This window comes from Eucyclogobius newberryi, unplaced genomic scaffold (assembly GCF_026437365.1).
Source record: "Eucyclogobius newberryi isolate DKJ021-1_F unplaced genomic scaffold, fEucNew1.0.hap1 SCAF_1, whole genome shotgun sequence".
Taxonomy (NCBI): Eukaryota; Metazoa; Chordata; class Actinopteri; order Gobiiformes; family Gobiidae; genus Eucyclogobius; species Eucyclogobius newberryi.
This window is the reverse complement of record NW_027315723.1, coordinates 40,318,842-40,345,815: the sequence shown is the minus strand read 5'-3', so window position 1 is coordinate 40,345,815 and position 26,974 is coordinate 40,318,842. Positions and strand designations below refer to the sequence as shown.

General features: G+C 41.5%; 2 protein-coding genes across 2 annotated transcripts in view; one reads left to right on the top strand and one right to left on the bottom strand.

Moving 5' to 3' along the window:
• Nucleotides 1–16,149, bottom strand: part of fndc1 (fibronectin type III domain containing 1) — a 74,040-nt gene extending 57,891 nt beyond the window's left edge. Inside the window, exons 1-2 of the mRNA XM_072446426.1 lie at nt 16,048–16,149; nt 2,657–2,842 (exon numbers count right to left, since the gene is read on the bottom strand). Of these exons, the coding sequence (XP_072302527.1) occupies nt 2,657–2,842; nt 16,048–16,120 (259 nt within the window). The 5' untranslated portion in view covers nt 16,121–16,149. The remainder of the gene's footprint in view (nt 1–2,656; nt 2,843–16,047) is intronic.
• Nucleotides 16,150–19,626: 3,477 nt separating this feature from the next.
• Nucleotides 19,627–26,974, top strand: part of otofa (otoferlin a) — a 130,800-nt gene continuing 123,452 nt past the window's right edge. Inside the window, exon 1 of the mRNA XM_072446413.1 lies at nt 19,627–19,943. Within this exon, the coding sequence (XP_072302514.1) occupies nt 19,862–19,943 (82 nt within the window). The 5' untranslated portion in view covers nt 19,627–19,861. The remainder of the gene's footprint in view (nt 19,944–26,974) is intronic.

The following is a 26,974-nucleotide window of genomic DNA, read 5'->3' as shown; positions in this document are numbered from 1 at the left end:
ACAGCTCCACACATCAGCTCCACACATCAGCTCCACACATCAGCTCCACACATCAGCTCCACACAGCTCCACACAGCTCCACACAGCTCCACACATCAGCTCCACACATCAGCTCCACACAGCTCCACACAGCTCCACACAGCTCCACACATCAGCTCCACACAGCTCCACACATCAGCTCCACACAGCTCCACACATCAGCTCCACACAGCTCCACACATCAGCTCCACACAGCTCCACACAGCTCCACACAGCTGTCCACACAGCTGTCCACACAGCTCCACACAGCTCCACACATCAGCTCCACACATCAGCTCCACACAGCTCCACACAGCTGTCCACATCAGCTCCACACAGCTCCACACATCAGCTCCACACATCAGCTCCACACATCAGCTCCACACATCAGCTCCACACAGCTCCACACATCAGCTCCACACAGCTCCACACAGCTCCACACATCAGCTCCACACAGCTCCACACATCAGCTCCACACATCAGCTCCACACATCAGCTCCACACAGCTCCACACAGCTCCACACATCAGCTCCACACATCAGCTCCACACATCAGCTCCACACAGCTCCACACAGCTCCACACAGCTCCACACATCAGCTCCACACAGCTCCACACATCAGCTCCACACAGCTCCACACATCAGCTCCACACATCAGCTCCACACAGCTCCACACAGCTCCACACAGCTCCACACATCAGCTCCACACAGCTCCACACATCAGCTCCACACAGCTCCACACATCAGCTCCACACATCAGCTCCACACAGCTCCACACAGCTCCACACAGCTCCACACAGCTCCACATCAGCTCCACACATCAGCTCCACACAGCTCCACATCAGCTCCACACATCAGCTCCACACATCAGCTCCACACATCAGCTCCACACAGCTCCACACATCAGCTCCACACAGCTCCACACATCAGCTCCACACAGCTCCACACATCAGCTCCACACAGCTCCACACATCAGCTCCACACATCAGCTCCACACATCAGCTCCACACATCAGCTCCACACAGCTCCACACATCAGCTCCACACATCAGCTCCACACATCAGCTCCACACAGCTCCACACATCAGCTCCACACAGCTCCACACATCAGCTCCACACAGCTCCACACATCAGCTCCACACATCAGCTCCACACAGCTCCACACAGCTCCACACAGCTGTCCACACAGCTGTCCACACAGCTCCACACAGCTCCACACATCAGCTCCACACATCAGCTCCACACAGCTCCACACAGCTGTCCACATCAGCTCCACACAGCTCCACACATCAGCTCCACACATCAGCTCCACACATCAGCTCCACACATCAGCTCCACACATCAGCTCCACACATCAGCTCCACACATCAGCTCCACACAGCTCCACACAGCTCCACACATCAGCTCCACACATCAGCTCCACACAGCTGTCCACATCAGCTCCTGGCTCTGGCTCTGGCTCTGCGGATGATGAAGTCCAGGACACTCGTGTTATAGCTCTCCCACCATTTATTTGACTCCAAATGACTTTTGGTGATTGGCGCTACTAGCACAGTAAAGGTCCATGGAGATTTGCTCAAAACATTTTCTTGCACTGAACAAAATCTTCTCACCAAAAACAACTCCTGAAATGTAAACCAATGATTAAAGCTGCATTACACACGCCACAAAAGGAGCACAGCTTTAGTCAAACGGCGAAGAGAAGCTGGGTGGACCACCAAAGCACAATCAATCATATTGGTGCTTACAGCTCTTGCTTCAAGGGTAGTGATAACTAAAATACTTTATTATTAGCTGCAGACAGCGTGCAGCAGTCTCATTTAGTCACAAAAGACTGCTTTTACAATATGAGGAAATAGTAAATAAAAACTTTACAAAACAAAGTTGAGTATCTGTGCTTTAATGAAGTTTCTCTCAAAAAGAACAGATAAATGCTTTGCATTTTAAGGATGGATGACATCGTTAGTGAAAAAAATGGGTATCACTGATGCTCGAACGTTAAAAGCTTCCTGTAGCTACCAAAATTTCCAAATACATTGCAAAAACAATATGAAACAGGAAACAAAAGAGGTGAGGAACCACCAGATTATCTACTGGATTACAAGTGGTAAATACTAAAATCACACTATAGAGTCAGAATACTACATTTAGTATTTAGCAACTTAAAATCTGCATTAGTTTTACATTAGGCTTAACATTACATGATGTGTGATGACACATGAAAGGGGGATTTCTTCATATCAATATAAGCCCAATCTTAAAACAGCAATGAGCAATGAAACTAAAGAGGTGGCTGTTCCACAATCATCAAAATGTATGTGAATGTAGGGGCCATAAAAGTTTGATAATAGGCCTATTTATACCTGCAAAAGTCAGTTATTGGCCACAACAGCAGCACCATATTGGACCTATTGTATTCCATAACCTAATCACAACTTAAAGCCTGATCAGTACAAGTGCGCTGGCAAGACAAATGATCAAGCATCAATTAATAATTTCAATGAATGTAGCGTCTCTACATTTAATCCATTACTCTTTGCCCTATGCCTAGAACAGACCATAACATGGATCACTCCTGGACGATTGAGGGATTATAATATAGACTTGTTGCTAATAACCCCAATAAAAACATTTTCTTACCCACATCCTCAAACAGGTTAGCTTTATTGCCCTTGTCCCATTTGGTGAAGCGGTGAGAGCGTCCCGGCCTAGAGCTGGAGCTGGCTACAAAGCGGTCCACTGGGGTCCCATCCAGCAGGATGGACGACTCCCACCCAGGTCTCAGGCTCTTCTCCACTGAGGGCTGCTTCTTCTGGGGCTTGTCCGCTGCAAAACAACACATCCTCCATCAGTTCACCTCATTACGACCAGGAAAGGTTTATATTAGCACAAATGAATGAGGTTGTTTATTAAATGGATACGTTTAGGTCCCAGCAGAAGAAGAGATGTCAGTGATGTCAGAAAATTCATCTGGACACTGTTTTTGAAAAACAAGATGTTTTGACTTTCTTCTAAAAGTCATTCTCAATCTGCGATGGAAAGATAGAAAAATTTAGAAGCTTTAGAATCTCTAACTTAGTCTGCCTAAAGGTTAAATCACTGGAATCCTGGGCCTTGATCATTTCTAAGCTTGTTCATATTTTAATACAATTGTAAACAATATCAATAAACTATCTATAATAATAATAATAATAGTAAATATAGCCGCAAGCGGCAATGATCGGCCCTTGCCACGCCGCCGCCATGCCGCAAGAGGAGGGGGCGCGCAATGGTCCTTTTATTACGCCTACTGCGGTATCTGTGACGCTGTCACATCTTCTCCCCTTTGTTTTACCATCAAAAAGCAATTTTATTTTGAATTCTTGGCAAAATGTGCGTCAAAGGTCTTTGACTTTTTTGATGGGGATGCTAAAATTGAGTTGTGTGTCAAATTTCATATAATTTCGCAAAACTAGACATTTAACCTCCATATAAAATCTGTAGGGGGCGCTGTGGCGCCAAATAAATTTATTTCACTTTGTGTAGGTTTAGGGCAGAGTTTAAAAACTGATTCTAATTTGACGCAATTCGGACTTTATCTGGGCAAACGGCAGAAATGTTAAATTTGGGAGATTTCTGAAATTCTAGCTAAAGTTTGCGGCTTCGCCGCTCAGAGACCGTGACAGTTATCAATGTAATTTGAATATGTCCCACTCCTCAGTACCATTTTCACCAAATTTCAGCTTTTTAGAGCCAACGCCCTGGGAGGAGTTCGTAAAAGTATGACATGTGGAAAAACTCCCGAGTCATGCTTAGCCATTTTTGAACCAATATGGCCGACATTTGGTTGGGCGGACGGCGTTGCCGTAGTAATATTTTTTACTTCTCTTGTCACCATCTACCTCTGCGCCAAATTTCATGATTCTACGATCAGATTTTTTTTGGGTCATTTCCTATATCTCAATGCATTTTTGGTACATTTGGGGGCGCTGACGCGCCAATTTTTTTTATTTTAGAAAAGGGAAATAGCCAGAATGTAGAGAGGCACGATTTTTAGAGGTGTGCAAATTTGTGTGACTTTTCGTCAATGTTCACTGGGTGAAAAATAGGGGGGTTGGTCCCGAGAAGAAGAAGAAGAAGAAGAAGAAGAAGAAGAATATTCCGATGCGAAAACAATGTTTCCCATTTTTCAAATATCATAAACTATACATTTTCGGAAAGCGCTCGCGCTTTCCTACCTCATGGTGTGGGTCCCTGGTTACTGACGGGTACTTTCGTTAATTTTGAGTGGGCTCCACCCACTTTGTGTTTTTGGCCCTCTATACAGTAATAATGTTAAATTTTTGCATTACATGCTTATATGCACGGAACATGCAAGAGATGGGGAACGTATTCGTGAGCTACTTAGGGCAAATGAGTGCTTTATATGGGGATGACGACCACGACAATGTAAAGTGCTCGTTTAGTGCGCACTTTTGCACGGGCTTCGCCCGTTTACAACAGTAATGTTCCATTTTCCTACTACTAATTAGTATGCACGGGGCGTGCGTGAGTGAAGGAGTGCGTTAGTGAGTGTTTGGAAGTGGGCGAGCACTTCGCGCTCGATTTTGTGCGCACTACGTGCGCACCTTCGCAGCCGTGCTTCGCACGGCCTTACGAGACTAATAATATTCACGTTATTGAGTCATATCGGCATCAGCCAAAAGCATTTTGCAAAAGTATCAGTTTGCTGACATTATGCTCCGGATTCTGAGTCAAATGAACCAGAAATTACAAAGTTACGGACTTTTGAAACGTTTTACAGGAAACTTATCATTAAATATAAATCCAACGAATTCCCTCACAACCCGCGATAAACAACATTTTATTTTTTTCAGATATTATTTTCCTCCTAAACTTCCTCCTAAACAGTTTAGACATGTTAACTCTAAATAACTTGAGTGTGAGTGGTTTTAATGGTCGGTCTGAGGAGGAGAGACTGTCGCTGCTGCTGCTGCTGCTGCTGCTGTTACAGGAGAGGTTCAGCCAGACTTTTACTCTGATTGTCTGATAAGAATGGAAAAGTCTGAAGACTCATTTTACTCTTATAAACAATGATCATTCTTCACCCTATAGTGCTAAATAAATGATAAAACATCAAACGTGTTATTACGTGTTCTAAGTGGTTTTCTACATTTTAGCATACATTTAATCCTTATTTTAGTTAGTATTTAAGTGAATTTGTTTGCAGCGATATTTCTGAGATAAAAATATATACAAAAATAGATAAAGTGCTTAAAATAACCAAACAACATACAGAAAATATGGGCCTAATATCAGTATCCGTCTAAAATGTCCATATCTGTACACCACTGTTAGAAAAATGTATATAATTATCTCCTATTATTTTACTCTTATTACACTGTGTCGTGAAATGAACTGTTTTAATGATGTGTTTTTTGAGCAACAGAGATGTGTCCAGTAACGCTCAAGGTCGACCTGCCCTGAGTGCTGTGAACATCTGCAGCGGAATCACGGTTTTAGGAGTGAACGGGAAAAGGGAAGCTCCCTTTCCCTTTTGCTCATTATATGTTTGATGTCTTTTATTTTTATCTTATGTTTCAAGTTGCCTTGGCGTTTATCCCCCCTCCCCTCAGGCTCGGGCAACTTGTTTTATGTAACTATGGGCGTGAAGAAGTTTCAATAAATGCGGTGAGAACGGCCAAAGGAGCTCAGAACGAGCAGGGATCTGACCCTGGTCGCTTATTGTGACTGAGTCGTTTATCCTTGACCGTTCTCCTCGCGAGTAAAATATATTAATCTGTCTTGTCTTCCTTTCCTTGTTTACAGTGTTTTAATTACTGTTGGGTCACCAGCTCCAACAACCACTAATAATAAGATAAGATAAGATAAGATATTCCTTTATTGTCCCACATGGGGAAATTTCATTGGTGCAACGCAGGTAGATACAGAGGTAGATACAGATATAATAATCTATCTACCGTATAATTGATCCATTAAATTCATTCTAAGAGCCTTTGTTAGGGATGTGCATGTATTGTACTGCCCTTGGTAATCCAATCCAGACTTTTATTACAATTGTTCATTTTATAGAAGTCTAACTAACTGATGGTTTTGCACATAGACTGCTGTTCACACCCTTAGGTTTCCATTTCAGGGCAAATACACTGTTTTATTATTACACTTGGCAAAATATAAAGTTACATGAGCAGCGGCAGTTCAAAAATGCAAACTAATCTTAAGGTCACATAAATAAATGGGGATCTGGTTGGATGTTGAAAGTTTGGTATCTCAACAATCACTTAAACAAAGAACACAGCTCCTAAAACGGTTCAGTATGTGCTGAAAGATCAGATTATTTCTTGAGGAAAACACTGTGGCAATCACCAGTGTAGATTAAGACTGCAATTTTAATCACGATTTCAAGTTGGCCAAATCTCACAGGTTCAGATTATATTCATCCTGCTTCCATGGCGATTAAACTTTTTGACCGCAGCTAAAAAATATTCTTGAAGTTCAGTAGTTTAGGGACATGTTGCAAAAGTACCATCTGAATCCGGATCCTTGATTTTAATGAAAGTGAATCTCAAACTTTATCCCAATTTTTGTTTTTCAGAATAGTTCCGTCCTACTGCAATTACAAGTAAACTGCATTTCACTGCCCCAACAATACCATTATCGACTGACCTCTATCTTCAACCCTTTCCCAAAACCCTGTCTTTGTTCCTCTATAACGTTCCCGCTTGTTGCTCACACATTATATGTCGAGATCAGCTCAACATAATGTGTTTCTTTAGTTTAGCTCCATTGACACCAGCCTGGCCGCACTTCAGTCAGTGGCCTCCTGTTTCCACTCACGCTCATCCTGGTGTGACGTAGAGCTGTGCCTGACTGAGATCTGGACTCTGTGGAAACATCGATCTGACAAACACACACTATTTCGATTAACCCAAATCCTCCACAACAAAGCGTATGTACTGCTGCTCTCCAAGAACAGCTCGAGAAGCCACAGCACATCCTATAGAAGGTGTTACACGAGCGTTTGGACCCTTATTCCATCTACCGCTTCAATAAAGTGTGAACTAGACCCAGATCTGAATTGAAGTCATTAATGTGAAGAATATGTGAGGGATGTGTGTATGTGTGTTTGGATCTGAACACCGTGTGAAGGCTCTAAAACATAGGGGACCTTAAAAATTAATCAGAGAAATCAATAGCTAGTAGAAAATATTCCACCTGGCCATGGTGTACATTGTTATGGAACTTAAACTCTCTAAAATACAAGCATAAGAATTGACAGACAGATGAATTCCCTCATTTGTAGAGCAGCTCTGCCTGATTTAAATGCTCTTAACTCACCTACAAACTCAAGAGTTAAATCAACATCAGCGCAGATCAAACTGCTACAAAAGAGTGTGGAGAGGAAAGACTGTCGTCATGGAGAGAGCGCCACACACTGCTCCTGGCAACACGCTGGATTATATTCTAACTACAGACAGACATGTTGAGTCAGGAGGATTCAAATACATATTTGTGAAGTATATTTGAGCAGTGAGTATTGTAAATGTGTTTAAATGATGTGTTTTAAATGATCTTTCATCCTCCACTGGCCACTACTGGTTATCCATCACTAAATTCTGAGTAAAACTAAAACACTAAAATCAAATCAAATGTATTGTTTAGACCCGGGCCCGGATAAGCAGAAGAAGATGGATGGATGTTTAGAATTTGTATCAATGGAGGCTCATTATTAAAGATTAAAATATAAAGATGTTCTACCTGTTGATGTGGATTGATGTTGTTCATTCATAAAAGTACACCAATGGATTCTATCGCCTTTCATACCGTAGCTCATTGTGGCTGTTCTATTGGAAACAGAGGGCTAAAACATCCTTTAATGTCTCTGTCACAGAGACAGTAATGTACTGTAATGTAGATGTTATTTTGATATATTATAACAAATAATTAGGCCTATTTTATAGTGGTAATTGTGGTGATGAAAGTATGAAGAGACGAGAGGGACAGTCAAGTTGGACTGTGGACAATATTGATTATTTGAGGAATGTGAGTAAAAATACAGAGGCTGGCATCCCATCCATGCCATAAATTTAACTTTCAAACATGAAGAAAAAGCAATAAATTAGGGTTGCCGAATCGGATATCAAATGAAACACTGAACTATTGAAACCAAATTGAAATGGACAAGTGCTATAGTGTTTAGGAGGTGAGGACAGGAGGAGAGGACAGGAGGAGAGGACAGGAGAAGAGGACAGGAGGAGAGGACAGGAGGAGAGGACAGGAGAAGAGGACAGGAGGAGAGGACAGGAGGAGAGGACAGGAGGAGAGGACAGGAGCAGAGGACAGGAGGAGAGGACAGGAGAGAGGACAGGAGGAGAGGACAGGAGGAGAGGACAGGAGGAGAGGACAGGAGGAGAGGACAGGAGAAGAGGACAGGAGAGAGGACAGGAGGAGAGGACAGGAGGAGAGGACAGGAGGAGAGGACAGGAGAGAGGACAGGAGGAGAGGACAGGAGGAGAGGACAGGAGGAGAGGACAGGAGAAGAGGACAGGAGAGAGGACAGGAGGAGAGGACAGGAGGAGAGGACAGGAGAGAGGACAGGAGGAGAGGACAGGAGGAGAGGACAGGAGAGAGGACAGGAGCCACAAAGTTGACTGAGAATTTTATCAATTTACACTCAAAAACACCATCAGGCCCAAACATGAACAGGACGTCTCAATAAAATATGTATGAAGTATGAAATATTCCTTTTGATTTAGTGTTTTCACTCCCTGGTTTTGTTCTGCTTGATTTTTTCATATAAAATCTGATAAATAATTGATGAATTGTATTTTTTAAACGTCAGTCCGGAGCCACACGCACACACAGATGCCTTAAGGTGATGCAGGGTCAAAGGTCTCTTGTAAAGCGCCTCTCCACCTGCAGCTTCCCCTTTACAAGATCCCTCCCTGGACAGAGCACATGTGACCTCAACTTCACCCTGACCAGGTCACCACCAGCCTCCTCCTGTCCTCTGCTCCTGTCCTCTGCTCCTGTCCTCTGCCCCTGTCCTCTGCTCCTGTCCTCTGCTCCTGTCCTCTGCTCCTGTCCTCTGCTCCTGTCCTCTGCTCCTGTCCTCTCTCCTGTCCTCTCTCCTGTCCTCTCCTCCTGTCCTCTCCTCCTGTCCTCTGCTCCTGTCCTCTGCCCCTGTCCTCTGCTCCTGTCCTCTGCTCCTGTCCTCTGCCCCTGTCCTCTGCTCCTGTCCTCTGCCCCTGTCCTCTGCTCCTGTCCTCTGCTCCTGTCCTCTGCTCCTGTCCTCCGCCCCTGTCCTCTGCTCCTGTCGTCTGCTCCTGTCCTCTGCCCCTGTCGTCTGCTCCTGTCCTCTGCCCGTCCTCTGCTCCTGTCCTCTGCTCCTGTCCTCCGCCCCGTCCTCTGCTCCTGTCGTCTGCTCCTGTCCTCTGCCCCTGTCGTCTGCTCCTGTCGTCTGCCCCTGTCCTCTGCTCCTGTCGTCTGCTCCTGTCCTCTGCCCCTGTCCTCTGCTCCTGTCGTCTGCTCCTGTCCTCTCCTCCTGTCCTCTGCTCCTGTCCTCTGCCCCTGTCCTCTGCTCCTGTCCTCTCCTCCTGTCCTCTCCTCCTGTCCTCTGCTCCTGTCCTCTGCTCCTGTCCTCTGCTCCTGTCCTCTTCTCCTGTCCTCTGCTCCTGTCCTCTTCTCCTGTCATCTGCTCCTGTCCTCTTCTCCTGTCCTCTGCTCCTGTTCTCTTCTCCTGTCATCTGCTCCTGTCCTCTGCTCCTGTCCTCTTTTCCTGTCCTCTCCACCTGTTCTCTGCTCCTGTCATCTCCTCCAGTCCTTTTCTCCTGTCCTCTGCTCCTGTCGTCCATTTCTATTCTTAATGTGGATTATTGTGTATACACATCAACAAATACTACTAAATTTAAACCACAATGATCAGACAGGATTTATTAATAGATGACAAATGCAAGATAACATGAGCCGATCCTTACACATAGAGAATCATATACAAAAACAACAAAACAAAGCTGTAATAATATGTCAAATAAGCAATTAAAAGTTCCAGGGGTACGAATACTTTCAGTTCAACATAACATGCCTTAGTCCAAAGCTAAATTAGGACTTGATAAGGACTGACTTTTTTGCACTATAATTTAAAGTAAAAAAGTCTTACTGTGATTTATTTAGTTTCTTACAGTACTTTAGCCAATATTGCAATATTTTTGAGAAACATACATATTTATTGATTCATGTCTCCCATTTGGGGTGTGATTCATCAAATATGGGCTGTGACAAAAAACAAAATGATGATCTTTATATTTACTGACTAAGACTATTAATCACAATCAGATAATACGGTTCCCCAGTCCCAGTCCTTCTTATATGCTCTTGTGCAACATTGTAAATAATAACAGCTGTTTTGTTAAGTTCACATGACTTGGCCTTTAGACCTCGAAGAATGTGAGTTGAAAAGTCCAAATAAAGCCCATTAGTGAAAGTGCAGGTGGTTAACCCTGAGTAAACTTATGATCATGTCCACCATAAAGTCTCACACCAGTCACTCACTCACTCACTGTGGACAGGTTATTTTACAGGAGGTGTAAGAGCTGCATTTAAGAGGTCACGCTCAAACACACACACGCACGCACACGTACACACATACACACAAACATACACACACACGCGCTCACACACACAAACGCACACACACCCACACACACATACGCACGCTCAAACACACACACACGCTCAAACACACACACGCACGCACACGTACACAGACACAGACACACACACACACAAACACACACACGTACACGCACGCTCAAACACACACACACACACACACACACACACACACTTAACCATCCTTTAGGAGCACATTTTTAGAATTACAGGTCGTCAGGTTTGCACTTGCATTGGTTTCAGGCTTTATTACCTTTACATTTTGACGCAAAATGTTTTCCCAACAGTAACGTGACTCTTGGAAAGACTTGGATAAACTTGAAATTTGAAGGTTCAATACATTGTTAGAATTAACTGTATGTCAAGTATAACAAATAACGAGCTGGTAAAAGAGAGATTTTCCTATGTGCACAAAGATATACATACATCTAAACCTTTTAAATATGGTGGATTACTCAAACTCCAATTATTGCAAAATAAACTGTAAAAACAGATGGAGTCTTTAACTAACTTCTGCTCATATCACATCAGCAGCACATTAGTAATTTTCCATGGAACAAGTACGTAACACCTATGTAAAGTATACAGTGAATAATTAGGTGACGAATGCCCAGTGTTTTTATAGAAAGTGACAGGTTAAGGTGAGTTACTTCATGCGCACATGTAAAATGTACATAATGAGGTGTCAAGAGCAAAGTAGGAGTAAAGAAAATACTGGGCCTTTCTCCATCGGTGGCCCTGTACTCCTGTGTGAGAGACTGACAGCAGGCGGATTCACTTTACTGCACTTTATAGCGCTTTACAACACTTTACAGCGGTGTGTGTGGATGTAGCGGGGCAGGTGCGCTCTTGTTTACCCTGAGGCGAGTGACGACATGACCACAGGGTTTGCGTCAGTGATGGCAGCTCTGACAAGAAACTATGAGACGGGATATTTAGTTGTGCGCGGGGGACATAATCGAACTCAAACAACCGCAGGAAATGTTCCAATTGCGATTAATCGAGCAGCTCTAATGTTAATAAGCGTTCAGTTAAGAAAGTGAAGGGCAAATTTGAAAAGCTTTAAGCACGAAACAAATGTTAAAATAAAAAAAAGCCTTGACTGGAATAAACTGGCTTGAATCTTTTCCCCACACATACAAATATTCACAAATACTTCAGAATAAATTACCCGTATTTTCCGGACTATAAGTGGCACCGGAGTATAAGTCCAGCACCAGCCAAAAAATGCATAAATGCATAAAAGAGAAGAAAAAAAAACATATATAAGTTGCACTAGAGGATGAAAGTGTGAAAATAACAAATAATATCACATATAAGTCGCTCCGGAGTATAATTATAAGTACATGTATGTATGTATGTAAGTATAAATATAAGTATAAGTCGCACCCCACGCAAAACTATGAAAAAAGGTGCTACTTATAGTCCGGAAAAAACGGTAATTGAATAATGCCGACAGTTTAGAGCTCGATGCATCTGAACACAACAGGATAAAAAAATTTAACTGTATCCAAGAACTATAAATCTTCCATTACAACACTTTTGGCAACACTAAGAAGGCCAAACCAGCAGTAAAAGTAGCTGGCGTCTCTTCAAACATCCCGCAGGGGTCAGCTCCCCGGTAATAAAACCCAAAAATGACTGTCTCAATCCGTTATTCCTATAAGTTTGAACATTTCAGTGAGCGCTGAGCATGAAACTAAATGTGGAGCAGAGAAATTAAATTCCTCTGGCCTGCAAAGACATGATCTCCTCTTTCCCCTCTCTCTCACACCTTCCAGTGGCTGCTCAGAGGAACTCAAAAAGACACTTTCTCTCACGGCTCCCTGGTCCAGACAGCAGCCCTGTGTGGGGACTGACAGGCTGATGACAGAGACACGCAGCGAGGTAATGGGAAGGATTTACACATGTCCACAATAACTACTGTCAGACAAAACACACAGGGAAAGCATTAAGATTGGTTTACACGTCGCGCAAGTAAATTTCACATTGAAATGCAATGTGCGGAGGGCAGCGGCGACAACGTTGGAAGTATTAACAGTCTGTGCGGGATGTGCGACTGCCGACAGTAGAAATCTGAGCCAGCTGCTTGAAAATCCCGCTCATTTCCGCACAAAAATCGGGTCGGTGCGGAGGCTGCATGAGGGGGCGTCAGCAAAAATCAACCATCGTTGACCTCGTGGACACGTCAAAAATAAACTGATCTTTAAGGTGCTCCTGCTCAGAGGATGAGGTTAATATACATAAAATGAAAATGAAAAAATCCGGCCCACGTGTGATGAAAAGTACCTTCCAACAACTACTCAAACTTGGAATTGAATTTATTGGCACAATTTGAATGCAGTGTTGTGAGTCAAATGATAATTTACTTGCATAAAAATGCTTTGGAAGACTTGAGCTGTAGAGTGTGCATTCATACTTAAAGGCGGTATGGATGATTTTTTTGGCGATTTGAGAACGCAGGTGGAAGTGCGCATGCGCACTCCCCCGTGCGGACCGATACAACACACACGTGCGTTTGTTTATTAGCGCAACGGATCACATCGCATCGCTCGTCTCCCGTAGATTTCTGTCCACTTCTGCATCAGCTCGAACTGTCTTTCTCCGTCTTCATTTTGCCCCGTACACTGAAGGAACTATATTATGATAGATCCATGCGCTTAGGCACGCGGAAACGTGGGGACGAGCCTGACGCGGCTGCAGGTGAGCGATAGGTGCGTTTTATGATTGATACGTGGCAGGACTAATGATTTATCCACGCCACGAGGAAATATGACAAAAAATTTGCTGAAAAAAATCGTCCATACCACCTTTAAACATTTAGACTCAACTGGGGCCAAACTCAGGACTAAACATGGACTACGAGACCAGGAGAAAATCAGGCTAGGTTATGAGCAAAAGCATGTCAGGACGACATTGGGCTAAAACATCAAAGCAGGTCAGTCGTTTGTGAGGAACATCTTCTCATGACTGAATATAAGCTTCACATCAGCCCCAGTGGCCAAATAACAATTCTAGCCGTGAATAGAGATGTCACCAAATGTCAAATGTTGTTTTTACCGCACAGAGACCAAAAAAACACCACAATTTAACCATTATTCACCACGACTCAGATCATGACCAAACAACACTTTACTACGCCTCGAGTATGTGACCAGCTTAATGTAACTGAACTTTCTGAATGACAAAATAAAGTTAAAGTGACAAGTTGTATTTACCAGTAGATGCATATTTGGACTGCAGAAAACACATGCTGGCTTATTTTTTTTAGTTCTTACGGTTATATTGAGACCTGATTAATTCTGTTTATCAATTAACCGAATTATACTGTAGTAGTGAAAGAATAAAACACGCCCACCTGTGTTATAACAAGTGGTTTTCAAGACTAATGTTTAAATGTGATTGTTGTGATCATCATTTTTTTATGAATAAGAATGGGATAAAGCACACCAAACTAAACCAGAGGGGCGCAAGGACTAAACAAACCCAAACGAGCAGTGTTAGCCAATAACGACACACATGAACCCCGTGTGGCTGGAGGTGCACGGGGCCCACCCTCTGCGAGCTGAGTGAGATCTGCTGCAGACACGTTTGGCTGCAGGACCCTGGACTCGTCCCCCTCCCCCAGCTTTATGGCTCTGAATATTCCGGATAGTTTACTGTCTCGGGGAAGTGGGATGTTCGCCTCTATATTCACAATGGATCCTGCAAAACAGCAAACCTCAAAACCATGTGTGCTCCACTCGTCCTCCCAGATCAGTCAACTAATGCTTTACGACTCGCACTGCGTTATACATTTCTTAACAATGAACCTATGAAACTGTCAATCCCAGGAGAGAATGTCAGCCAGAACCACGGGCTACCATATTCTTCCATCACATCCAAGTTAATAGCTTTGATTGTGAGGTTCCTCAGCACAATATCCGTCCATCCTGTTGGTCAGCGCGCTCGGATGAGGTAATGGTGTAGTGCAGCTGTATTTGCCACTAAAAAGTAACTCGCCAAAGTCTATGATGTAATATAATGAATTTGAGTCTTCAAGGAACAACCCAGGACAATAAATGACAAGACTAAAGTGGTAATTACGACTAGAACACATGTGAACTGGGACTTGCTTGCTTCATTTTGGATTTTCTAATTTAGCTTTTACACGTTGGTCTTTTATCATTCTTGTTGAATTGCCATATTTTTAGCCAGTCTTGATCTTTCTCGCCATAATCTGAACCGTCATCTGTGAAAGTGGACACAACTGGACAGAAACGCGCAAGGGGCCGTTTCTCGGATACAAGCAACTGCTCACATTGACATGAACTTGAAGGTACATCCGTTTGGACAAAGCTCACCAGCAGGAATTCATGAAGGAAAATAAACCGTGAGATCATTAAAGTGAAAGGCAAGAATGGGAGAAGGATTCAGTCAGTGCTGGGCAAGAGGACAAGAAATATCATCACAATTTTTCACCACATATCGATAGATCACAATTTCAGATGTTATTTTCCCGAATCTGGCTATAAACTAATAAACACGGCTTTCAGTATACATTTTCTGAACATTAAAAGACAGACTTGAATATTAATTTCCATCAAAGTTGCTCCACATCCCATGACCCACAGACCTCTTCAATAAAAGCTCACCGTTGATGATTGGCAATGACTGAATCTAAATCTTGATGAAATCTTTTAAAATTGCACAGCCCTAGATTCAATTACGTGCAACCAAAAGTCCAACTCGGGCCTCGCCAAAGATGGAAAAATGAAGTTGCAAATGAAAAGGCTGACAGTGAAGAAAGCCTTTTTGTCAGGCGTACTTCTGCAATGCCTGTCCTTACCAGCCTGAATTAATCCTTATTATATGATCCAAAATAGTTTTAACCCTCACTTAATCTCCAAATGTGGAAACACAATAAGCTTTTCTGCAACAACATTGTGCCAAACCGACCAAACCGATGCTCATGCAGAACAAGCACAATCTGGAATCTATTTTTCCAGGGTTTAATAGTAAAATAAAAAGGCTAGAAGTGCAAAATGAGTTATAGTTTTACAAAAATAATCATTAAATTGGGATATAAAGCCCGTAAAAGACATATTAGAGCATTAGAGAAAACATATTTTCCATGCTTTTTTTTAAAACGCCCTTAATAACGTTATAATTATGCTACCACTGTCTCATTTATTAGCATTAGCAACCTCCAGCTCACTTTAGATTAGTTTAGAACACTTCAATATCTACAAGGTTCTGACTTCAAACGCAGCCTGGAGTGAACACAGTCTGCTGGATGCTGTTTCGAGCCGTACATTATGATAAAGTTATGCACCTGCTCCTGACAACAGACGCGTATAAGTCAAAAAGAGAGACTTTACCTGAGAAGCCGAATCCAGGTGTGCAGAGCGTCACGCAGAGCGCCAAAAGCGTCCCGCACGCGCCCACAGCCATAGTGAGTGTGGCGCGCGACTGCAGAGGGGCACGAGGACGCAGAGAGAGGCGGGAGGAGGGAGGCTCGCGCGGGGGGCGGGCGGGAGACGCGGAGCAGCAGCGGCACGCGCGGGTCCGGGCGGAAGCAGCGGGAGCAGCGGGGAGACGCGACCGCACTTGTGTTGTTGTTGTTACGCGGTCTAAATGCTTCTAAATGTATGAAACATGTTAATGATATATTCTGGCTTACTTCTGGTTAGTACATTTTTATTTAACTAAAATGCCATGGAATTCTGGGGCTTTTTTCCCAGTGTGCATTATTTATTTTTTTCCAACCCGTTCAGTATGTATCTGTCGTCAGTCTACCTAACATTTAGCATATTCGACAAACTCCCGTAAACATAATTTACAAAAACTACAGACTTCTAAATTGTGGCAAGTGAAAATATTAATTGGTTGGCTATAAAAAAAAAAAAACGTTTAAATGCTTGCCAGGGTGAGTCCTGAGCTAAAAGTGAGTTAGAACTGCTAGCATGTTGACTAGCACAGTTAGCATAGCCAAACAGAACATTAAATCTATCAAATCGATTCCAGTTAACAGTTACACCTAATTTGAATATCTTAATGATACAAAATAATGTTTGCAATTAAAATTACAATCAACTAAGAAATTTGCATAAACCTGTGCCACTTTTTTATTTTTTATTCTAACTAAACTTGCAAAGACAGGAAAAGCTCGCCATTGCTGTTTACTTGGTCTGGTGTTTCCATGACAGTCCTTTCTACTGCTGCAGGGTGTCATGTGACCACAAGAGGGCGCTATCAGCCACAGGTTTACAATGAGGTAAGTTATTCTGATGATGGACTGTTCATTGAATTATAAAACACGTTGCATTTTTTTAACTATGGGTATTTTGCCCATAATGCTGAAGGTATTTGACCTCGATAAATAACAAAAGTGTAATGGAAACCTTATTCCAAACATGTTGTTTTAAACATGCATTAATTATATAATATATTGCACTATAGAATTGTTTAGAATCATTAAGTAAGTAAGTAACCTCAATTATTCAGTAACCTCAATTTTTATATGATTTCAATACTCAGCCCCCCATACAAAGTCTTTATACAAACCAATACCTCCCTCTGTTGGCCAAAATCAAGATCTGTACTGTATAAATGTATATTAATTTCAACTTGTGTCCATATTCTAATCCGTTTTGAACACTGATAACATTTTCATGTTTTCTGATGTTACTAGGAGCCATACAATTGCATCTTTCAGGACTGATAAACCATATACATAATAAATGCTCACAGTTTCCATAGGGATATATTTTTCCCTCTTGTGAAATCTGCTCATGAGACCCCCGCATTTCTGCTTCACACTCAGGGTAACTGTAGTCATATTAACTTGAGGTTCAGTCCCTTGGTGGAGTGGAGCCTAGTTGGTTCAGTACAAAATGTCTTCTCTTAGTAAACACAGGCCTAGAGGAGTGTAACTCCCAGGATATGCATGATTCAGTAGATAAACATTATTGCAATAACACAAAGGGCTTCATCCGACTGCACTAAGTCTATTTTAGCCTTAGTAGCACATTTTTATATTAAATAATCTCAAAATACAAATATAATAGAATAGTGTTAGACATTTTTAGAGGATGATGTAACCGATGAGTAGGATTTCTTGGTAAAAGTGTTGTACATGTATGTTACAGTGAGAATCTTTTATTTAGAATTATGTGTTGAATCATTCACCTGAATCTGCAGTGAGTGTTATGTCCAGGCCCCATTCAAGAGCAGAGACATATTCAAACAGGCAAATCTTAAGTCATTTTGTGTTGTATTGATCTAACAGTAAAATGTCTAATAATTAGATCTGTAGAAAATATATTGTCGTCTTCTCTAGCACAGGCTGTTATTTATAATTGATTTGACCTCCCGACTTCAGGAAAGACATAAAGATGTATTTAAACACTTAAAGTGCAGCATTAGCTTCAGGCCATAACTAAATGTTTTTTTATCGGTTTGTAAGGAAACAGGGCAGTGTAAAAGGCATAGCTAGATATACATTTTTATTCTTTACTTATGTAGATCTGTGCACTTTAGAGACAGTGACTGAGTTCATAGTAATTATAAATGACATAATTGATGTTATAATTATCTGAATCTGCTCTGAATATCGCTGTCAGAGATGTTCTCTGCGCTTACCACCGGCTGCTCTGGGTCTGCCATGAAAAAAACTATTGGACCTGCCTTTGTTCAGCGCTGTGATTTTATATTGCACAAATAAAAAAAGACTATAACCCCTGACAATGAGCCCCATGTGCAGAGAACATGCTGCCTTATATTGTGTGATCAAAGTGAACACACACACACACACACACACACACTCACACTCACACTCACACTCACACACATACACACGCACACAAACACACGCCCGCACACAAACACACACACACACACTCACTCACACATACACACGCACACAAACACACGCCCGCACACAAACACACACACACACACTCACACTCACACTCACACACACACACACACACACATACACACGCCCGCACACAAACACACACACTCACACACTCACACATACACACGCACTCAAACACACGCCCGCACACAAACACACGCCCGCACACACACACACACACACACACTCACACATACACACGCACACAAACACACGCCCGCACACACACACACACACACACACACACACGCCCGCACACACACACACGCACACACAAACACACACACACACACATACACACGCCCGCACACAAACACACGCCCGCACACACACACACACGCACACACAAACACACACACACATACACACACACACACACACCATTCCAGCTGAGGATGAAGTCATGAAACAGTAAAGACCAGAGGGAACAGCCCAGAAACACTGTTCTTCTGCTCTGCATCAGAACAACCTACACTAGAGTTGCCTGGCAACTGCATCCTGCCCCACAGAGCAGGACCTGCCCCTCCACCAAGTTTAATCCCTTTACTTTTTGCATTCAAATGTGCAAAGAAGTCCAAGTGAAACAAGAGTCCACAGTGCACTGTATTTCAGAACTAAAACTTTTTTTTGTGTGATTTTAATGGCGCACACAGTTATGACTATTACACATTGTTCACTCTAAAGTGCAGTGGTTTGATTTTACAGCTGATTCCCTTTTTGACATTATTCAGACAGAACTGACACAGAGTACATTGGCTGGTGATCACTTTTGACTGTGTTGAAAAGCACATTTTGTTTTAAAACATGATATTCTTATGCTTAATGACATGCTTTATTCAAACATAGTGTTGTGATTCTCAATTGCGCCAAATAGATCTTCAGGGTTGTAGTAGTATCGTCGGACACCATCTTTCCATTGCCCTAATTCTCTGTGCATCACTGGATGTTGTATTTTTCAATGGGATCCTCTGTGGCCCCTCCCCCTCCTCCTGCACAGTGAGAGGAGTAAAAGCAGTGCACAGCAGAGATGCGCGACAAAGCAGCGCTGCATCCTCCAGAGCAGCCAACACAACGGGGGAAATGTTTTTATGTGACTGACTTTCTACTCACAAGCCTTCTTTACGCGGCCAATATGGATTACACAGGCTTTATTCATTGGATCTAAATGTAAGGAGTCATTTTTTGTTCTTTTTGCCTTTGAGATTTTTCTTCATCCCGTTCAAGTTTAGTTTGGGGTGGAGTACTTGTGCTCCGCTGGTGGAACGGCCGGACCCATGATGTCTCTAATGGTTCACCTGAAGACTGTGGCGCACCTGAAGGGGAAGAGCGACCGCATTGCCAAAGTCACATTCAGAGGTGAGGGTTATGACTATTATTTAATTTATACTGTTTGGTTGTTTGCTTTTGTGTGTTGTACAATACACAATATGCTCAAGAGTGTACAGAATAATTCATACATACAGGATATTTATTAAAGGTATGGTTTTGTATTATTTGCTCAAGTGCAGTTGTTTAATTAAGGAAACTTTCACAACAAAAGTATTTCTTTGCATATAATATAGTATATTTCCTCTATAATTTTTACAATTACATAATTTCAAAAGCAATAGCAGTGAAACGCAATCCAATTAAATATACATTTGTATTATATATTACATATGAATAAAGGCATTAAAATGAATTTCTCAACAAAAGCACAGTATCACCTGATTACATCATACCTCATCTCTATGGTGTTCATGACAACTATATCGCGTAACAAATAGATCCTTAGGTAAATAATACACCAGGCGCTGCACAAAAATACAATAAAACACTGCTGTATATTCTAAGTACATTTAACATTGCCCTATAGTGTCTTGTAAACGTGTTAAATGAGTGCCCCTTACACCTGTCAGTGCATTAAGTTTGTTTTAAATATTTAATCCTGTCCTGCTCGTTCTCTGGTGAGTGCCGACATAAAGCCTGGAGGCCTGTGCTCTTTAGCATTAATTACTGTCCGGGAACGGCCAGAGGAAGGTGAAGAGGTGAAGGGGCTCTCTCTATTGTTTGATTTGAGACCACAGCCAATATTCACCAGCTGCTACACCTGCAGCTCCACACTACTGTCTACTCTGCACCCTCTTTATTGAATGGGGCAGAGTGGAGGACACCTAGGACCTAAATTCCCACCTCCCTCGACCCTAATACCCACTGCATCAAACTTAGTTACACGTAGGATTCTGCAGCGTCTTTTAGCCATTTTGGTACTAGGGTTGTCAAAAGTATTGAAATTAGATACTAATTGATCGTAAAACTAGTATCAAAACTAGATACTCATTTGAGCAAGTATTGATCACACGTTTAGGACGTTTATGGTGATGGTGTAATAAGGCTTTTATTGAGTTTTAAGTCTATATTAGATTTTATATTACAAAATCATGATCAACATCTTTCTTGGATTATAACTACATAGTGGAAAAAGCATAATATATCTTGTTTTACATTGATAAAGTAGTATCATAGAAAAACAATTGCAGCCGTCTCTGTAGTATTTTGTCAAAAGGACAAAATGATCCAATACTTGATATGATAAACCAGGCATGGATTACTCCGATCATGATTTTTACAGTACCGTTGGGTGATACTATAAATCCCAGAAAACGTACACAGTAACTGGTGTTAGTGCAGTTGTACTTTTGCCTCTCAGTTAGATGGTCGTAGATCTGATTCCTGGGAGTCAGACAGCCCTTTCTATGTGGAATTTGCATGTTCTCGCCATGTCTGTACTAGATTTCTCTCATCTTGCTTGCACAACATATCTGAATACATGTCCAGTACAAAAGGCCTCTTGTGTGCATGCTTTAATGAACTGTCTGGGTGTATCAACGTGTGAAGCGTGGTGGAGACCTGACACTGGAGCCAGGCTCTAGTCCCCTCTGGTCTAACTGTCTGCACGTGTCAGGGCTGGAGCTGGATCTTTGACTGCTTATTTCAAATGCCCCACCGGTGTTCATGCTCTACTGTATCCCACTGCAGACCCATTTCAAGCAGCAAGAAGAGCACAAGGCTGCAAATGAAATGACAAAATCAGGGCAGAGGAACGGCTGTGCACTTCTAAGCATGATTTGTAAGCTAAGATGTTAACGTATCTCTGAGTCAAACCTAAATGAACAATTATGAGCATTGATAGTTGGCTTTAAGAGCTATAGTTTTCATCTTTCAAAATGATTTTGGTCACATCTTGAGGAATATCACTCATAGTTACCCTCATTCCAAGTAAAAATAAGAATGGCCCAAGCATTTTACACTATTGGGAGGAAATGCATAGAGATGTTTTATGTGTTAAACATTTTATGTGATAATCATGGGGTTGTGAAATAGGTTAAAGTAGTTGTTTATTCTTGTATTGACTCATTGACTGCAAAATCAGAATTGACAAGCTCAGTTAAGGAAAAAGCTAGAAATGCAGATGAATAAATATATTCATTGATAATATAACAACACTGTTTTGGTCATTTAATATTATTGTCTTTAGAAATTTGAGAGCTCAGATATCCTTCCCTAAATGCAGCTATCCACGTTTTTTACATTAGTAATAGCATAATATTTAGTCTGACTGCTTCACTCTTCAGTTGTACCAGCAGCTGGATACACATAAGACGCATACATTTATTTTCCAACCATATAACATTTTATGTTATACACCATGAGTTAGACTAAGAAATCCATGAGTTGGAGGAATGTCAGGGGGAAATAATGAGCATGTTAAATAAGTTGACCTTAGTTAACCTAAATATGCTTAGCTTACTTTACAATTTCTCCAAGTATTCTCCATCACTGAAGGCCAGTCTGATTTGTGTGGTTCAACCTCAGTCCATTTCCATGTGTCATCACAATGCTTTTAACTGGACTTCCTGTCTGGAGCGGACACGGCCAATCAGAAATCCCCAGCTTCCAACAAAATCAAAGAGAGGCCTCCTCAGTAAGACAACTCCAGCTGTAACTCGGCGTAACGGTTCAGGACTGCAATAAAAGGCAATCAAATAAAAACAATGTCTTGCGCAAAAGTCCTGGTTTAAATGAGATTTCCTGACTACGTTGGTATAAATGATAAATCCCCTTTGTTATCTTAGCTGTACTAAAGATTCACGCGGTTCAGAGGGAATTGTAGCCTGCAGCATATGGACACGCATATAACAAGATTGACTCCAGTCCCATCATCAAATATTCACACAAAGCCTTTTGATAAGCGCTCCTCTGACACCATCCAACTGCCATTATCAGAACTTTAGACTGAAATTTAACTAGCTTACATGAAACTTTGGTGCACCAAAGTGTTTCTGAGTGTCATTTTGTAGGTATTTATAGTGATTTGGTTTACTTGGGTGTTTTTAGTGCAAAGACATTTTATTTTACAGCTATTCTTTTTAATATACTATAAAGAATGTCATTTACCTGTTGATGCAGTATGAGCAGGGCTTAACTTAACTTGGGTGCGCTGACAGAAAACTGAGGTGAGCAATTATAAAAGTCAAAACACGGTCTTGTATGCCCCCATTTTTTACACAGAAAGCAAATGTGTGTTCCACGTTTTATTTCTTCTGTCTTATATCAAAAGGCATAACACAATTTTAGTATGATTAGTTATTTATTTGTTAAACGTAGATCACATCACTATGAGGGGCATGTCTACATTCAGCTCAAGCTGCGAGTCACAGACAAACAGAAAGCCCTGCTTACGCTGGACACGCACCGTTTACGAGTTAAGATAAGATATTCCTTTATTGTCCCACATGGGGAAATTTCATTGATGCAACGCAGGTAGATACAGAGGTAGATACAGAGGTAGATACAGAGGAAAAGAACAGATAACTTATAGGAAGTTTGAAAAACACTCTCAGTAGAAGATCTCCTATAAACAAAAACTCCCATAGACAAAACCTCCCTCCATGAGTACGCACGGACATCAGCGAAACTAATGTGATAAAACAAGTTAGCCAAATGTTGAACCTAGTTTCTACCATCACGTATTATGGTGTGATGAAAGTAGACCCATGTCTGTCGTGCCAGAGCCAAAACAGTGAACTGGCTTGTGTTTTGGGACTGTCCCGACACTCAAATATTGGACGGAAATGAACAAAGCACTGCAGACTGTTCTTGACATTCCATACATCCATCTTCTTCTGCTTCTCCGGGGCCGGGTCTAAGCAGGGACTTCCAGACTTCGCCCTCCCAGACACTTCCTCCAACTCCTCCGGGGGGATCCCGAGGCGTTCCCAGGCCAGTCGAGAGACATAGTCCCTCCAGTGTGTCCTGGGTCTTCCCCGGGCCTCTTCCCGGTGGGACATGCCCGGAACAGATGCCCGAGCCACCTCAGCAGGCTCCTCTCGACATGGAGGAGCAGCGGCTCTACTCCAAGCTCCTCCCGTGTGACTGAGCTCCTCATCCTATCTCTAAGGGAGCACCCAGCCACCCGGTAGAGGAAACTCATTTTGACCGCTTGTATCCGCGATCTTGTCCTTACGGTTATTACCCATAGCTCATGACCATAGGTGAGGGCAGGAACGTAAACTGACCGGTAAATCGAGAGCTTTGTCTTTCGACTCAGCTCCTTCTTCACCACAACAGTCTGATCCGCCTGTCGATCTCACGGTCCATACTTCCCTCACTCGTGAACAAGACCCCGAGATACTTGAACTCCTCCACTTGAGACAAGGACTCCCCACCCACCTGAAGAGGTGCTTGACTTTGCCATCCTACTTGATTTTAGGACATCATTTTGGGCTTCAAAAATTCCTGCCATGGACAAAATAAACGGATACCTTTGGACCATGCTTTTGGCCACAGGAAAGAAGGCCATCACAAGGAGATGGATGACTAGAGCCACACCAACCACCAAAGACTGACAAATTAGACAAATTGAAACTGACATTCGGATTTAATTTGAACATAGAAAAATAGAGAAGTGAAAGACTTTGGTCTAATATGTCAAACAGTTTGTGTTGTATCCTTTTTGTTGGATGTTTATTGTCTTTTCCAGTGCCCTTTTCGCGCTCTCTTCTGTGTTATTTTTTGTTTTATTTATATTAATTTTAAAATTTTAAAAAGAAACATAAATAAATCTGAGACTGATTTCATGCTCACATCTCACTGCACTTGTAGACTGCACTGTACTGTATATATCTTTTTAAACTCATGTAAAAAGCAGCACATCTGGAGGGCATTCACTTCACTTCATGTGTTTAGCCCTTTCAAGTCATCCCTCTATTGTCCGCCTGCCTCCAACACAAGCTTCCTCCTGCCAGCCCTTTATTCAACCCGTTTTCAAATGAGCTTTTATTACCAATGTTGACATCAAGGCAAACCCGATGAAAACTCCACTTACATAAGCTTCGCATGCGCCTCTGCTCAAAGCCCACATCTGAGCCAGAGCACTGTTTTGAATAATGTTGGTGGAATATTGTCTCTTTGATTTGGAAGAGCTGCAGCTTCACTAAGATTTTGTTGTGCTTTAGATTATGGGGAAGACACAGCAGGGGAATTAAATTAAGAGGATTATTAATATTAAATTACCAGTAAGATTGGAAATGAAAAGCACAAAATTGAATAAACTGTAGGTTGCCTTCACGTTATAGAATGTGGTGATTGATCTCAGCTGGAGGGCAGGAGCCAATTAAACTCAATGGATGATTTGCAATTAATGAAAGAACTCTGTGAGAATGAGAAAAATTAGGAACCAGATTTTGGGTTTGGATTTTTGGCCACATCTTCACAATTCAGACCCTTAACATGGCCTGGTTTAATAAGCTTAATACCATAATCTTACATAATAAAACTGTAAAGTCTTTAGAAGAGACAACAATCATCCTTGTGAGATTGAATGATAAAAAGTACTTTATTTTACTACTATGTAGTAATGCAGTAATTTCAAATATGTTAATCATAAATCAGGTCAAGACTGAATGCAAAGTCAAATTTTACTATAGAATTAAAACTCCTCCATCTCAATGCTAATGCAACTATAGAATCTTTAAATGTTAATACATATCTTGAGCACAACTTATAGGCCTGATGATAATAAAGGACGGGAGGAACAATATGGACGTATGAACATTAGGCTGTATTGGGTCGAATGATTATTATATCGATTGCTAACAAATATCAAATTGCTCATACTTTGTGTTTCTTTGTTCCATTTATTAATTGCAGCTCATGTTTTATGGGTATAGGTTATATCGGAAACAAGTTCACAGTGATTTGAATTATGTAGCGTTATAATACCAGTGGAATAAAGTCTTGATAGTTTCTGGTACAATATAACATGACTGTCCTACATGTTTAAAGGATGAATAATTAACACTGATTCTGCACAAAATCTCAAAATGGAAATCTAACTTACAATGACTTTTGTCTCTTCACATCTTTAAACATGACATTGTTATATGATTGGAATGTTTTCAAAATATTTATGTTCGTAAATTTCAAAGCTATATGAGATGCCTTCAAATGGATTTAGAGAAAATAAGATTTTATAATATTTGCATTAAGTATGTTGAATATGGAATATAGTCCCTATATTCCATATTCCAGTAGCGTGCTATGACTTTTATGGATTGGCAAGCAGACGGGTGTTCATAAATATTTAGTGTATTATAGAAAAGTGAAAAATAAAAAAATGCGAGGGTGGGATTCAAACCCATGTCCCCCTCATGAAGGGCAAATGCTTAACTCACTAAGCTAAACTCTCATATCATATCAACATGCAATAATATACATTAAAAAATATAAGATACGCCTTTATTTGTCCACACAATGGGGAAATTTCAGTGTTGCAACGCAAGTAGATACTAGATTAAAAGAACCGATAACTTATAGAAAGCCTTAAAAAAAAAAAACTCTTATAAAAAAACACTTATATTCTTAATAAAAAGTAAAAAATATATAAAAATAATGATAGTAACAAAAGTAACACTCTTTACAGCAGTTATATGGACGGAGAATATTGCACCAATATGATTGACATTATGTCAGAGTATTGCACATGAATATGACAGTATTGCGTATGAATATGACAGTATTGCACATGATTAAATCAGTATTACACATGATTATGTCAGTATTCCACATGGGTATGACAGTATACACGTGTTCAGGGCTAACAGTGTTTGTTGTAAAGTCTGACAAATAGATACATAATCTGACTTCATCGACCAATTCATTACACAAATTAGCCTTCTATGTTGTTAAATGACTGCCTGTATTTCTAACTAACATCTAGTCATTGGAAACATGAACAGAGCCTTAGCTACAAACACAGACTTGTCTCTAAAAGATAGTTTTAAGTCAGTTTATTGAAACTTGGGGTTGCTGTTGCTTCACTTCTCCTCTGCACATGCTCAGTAGGA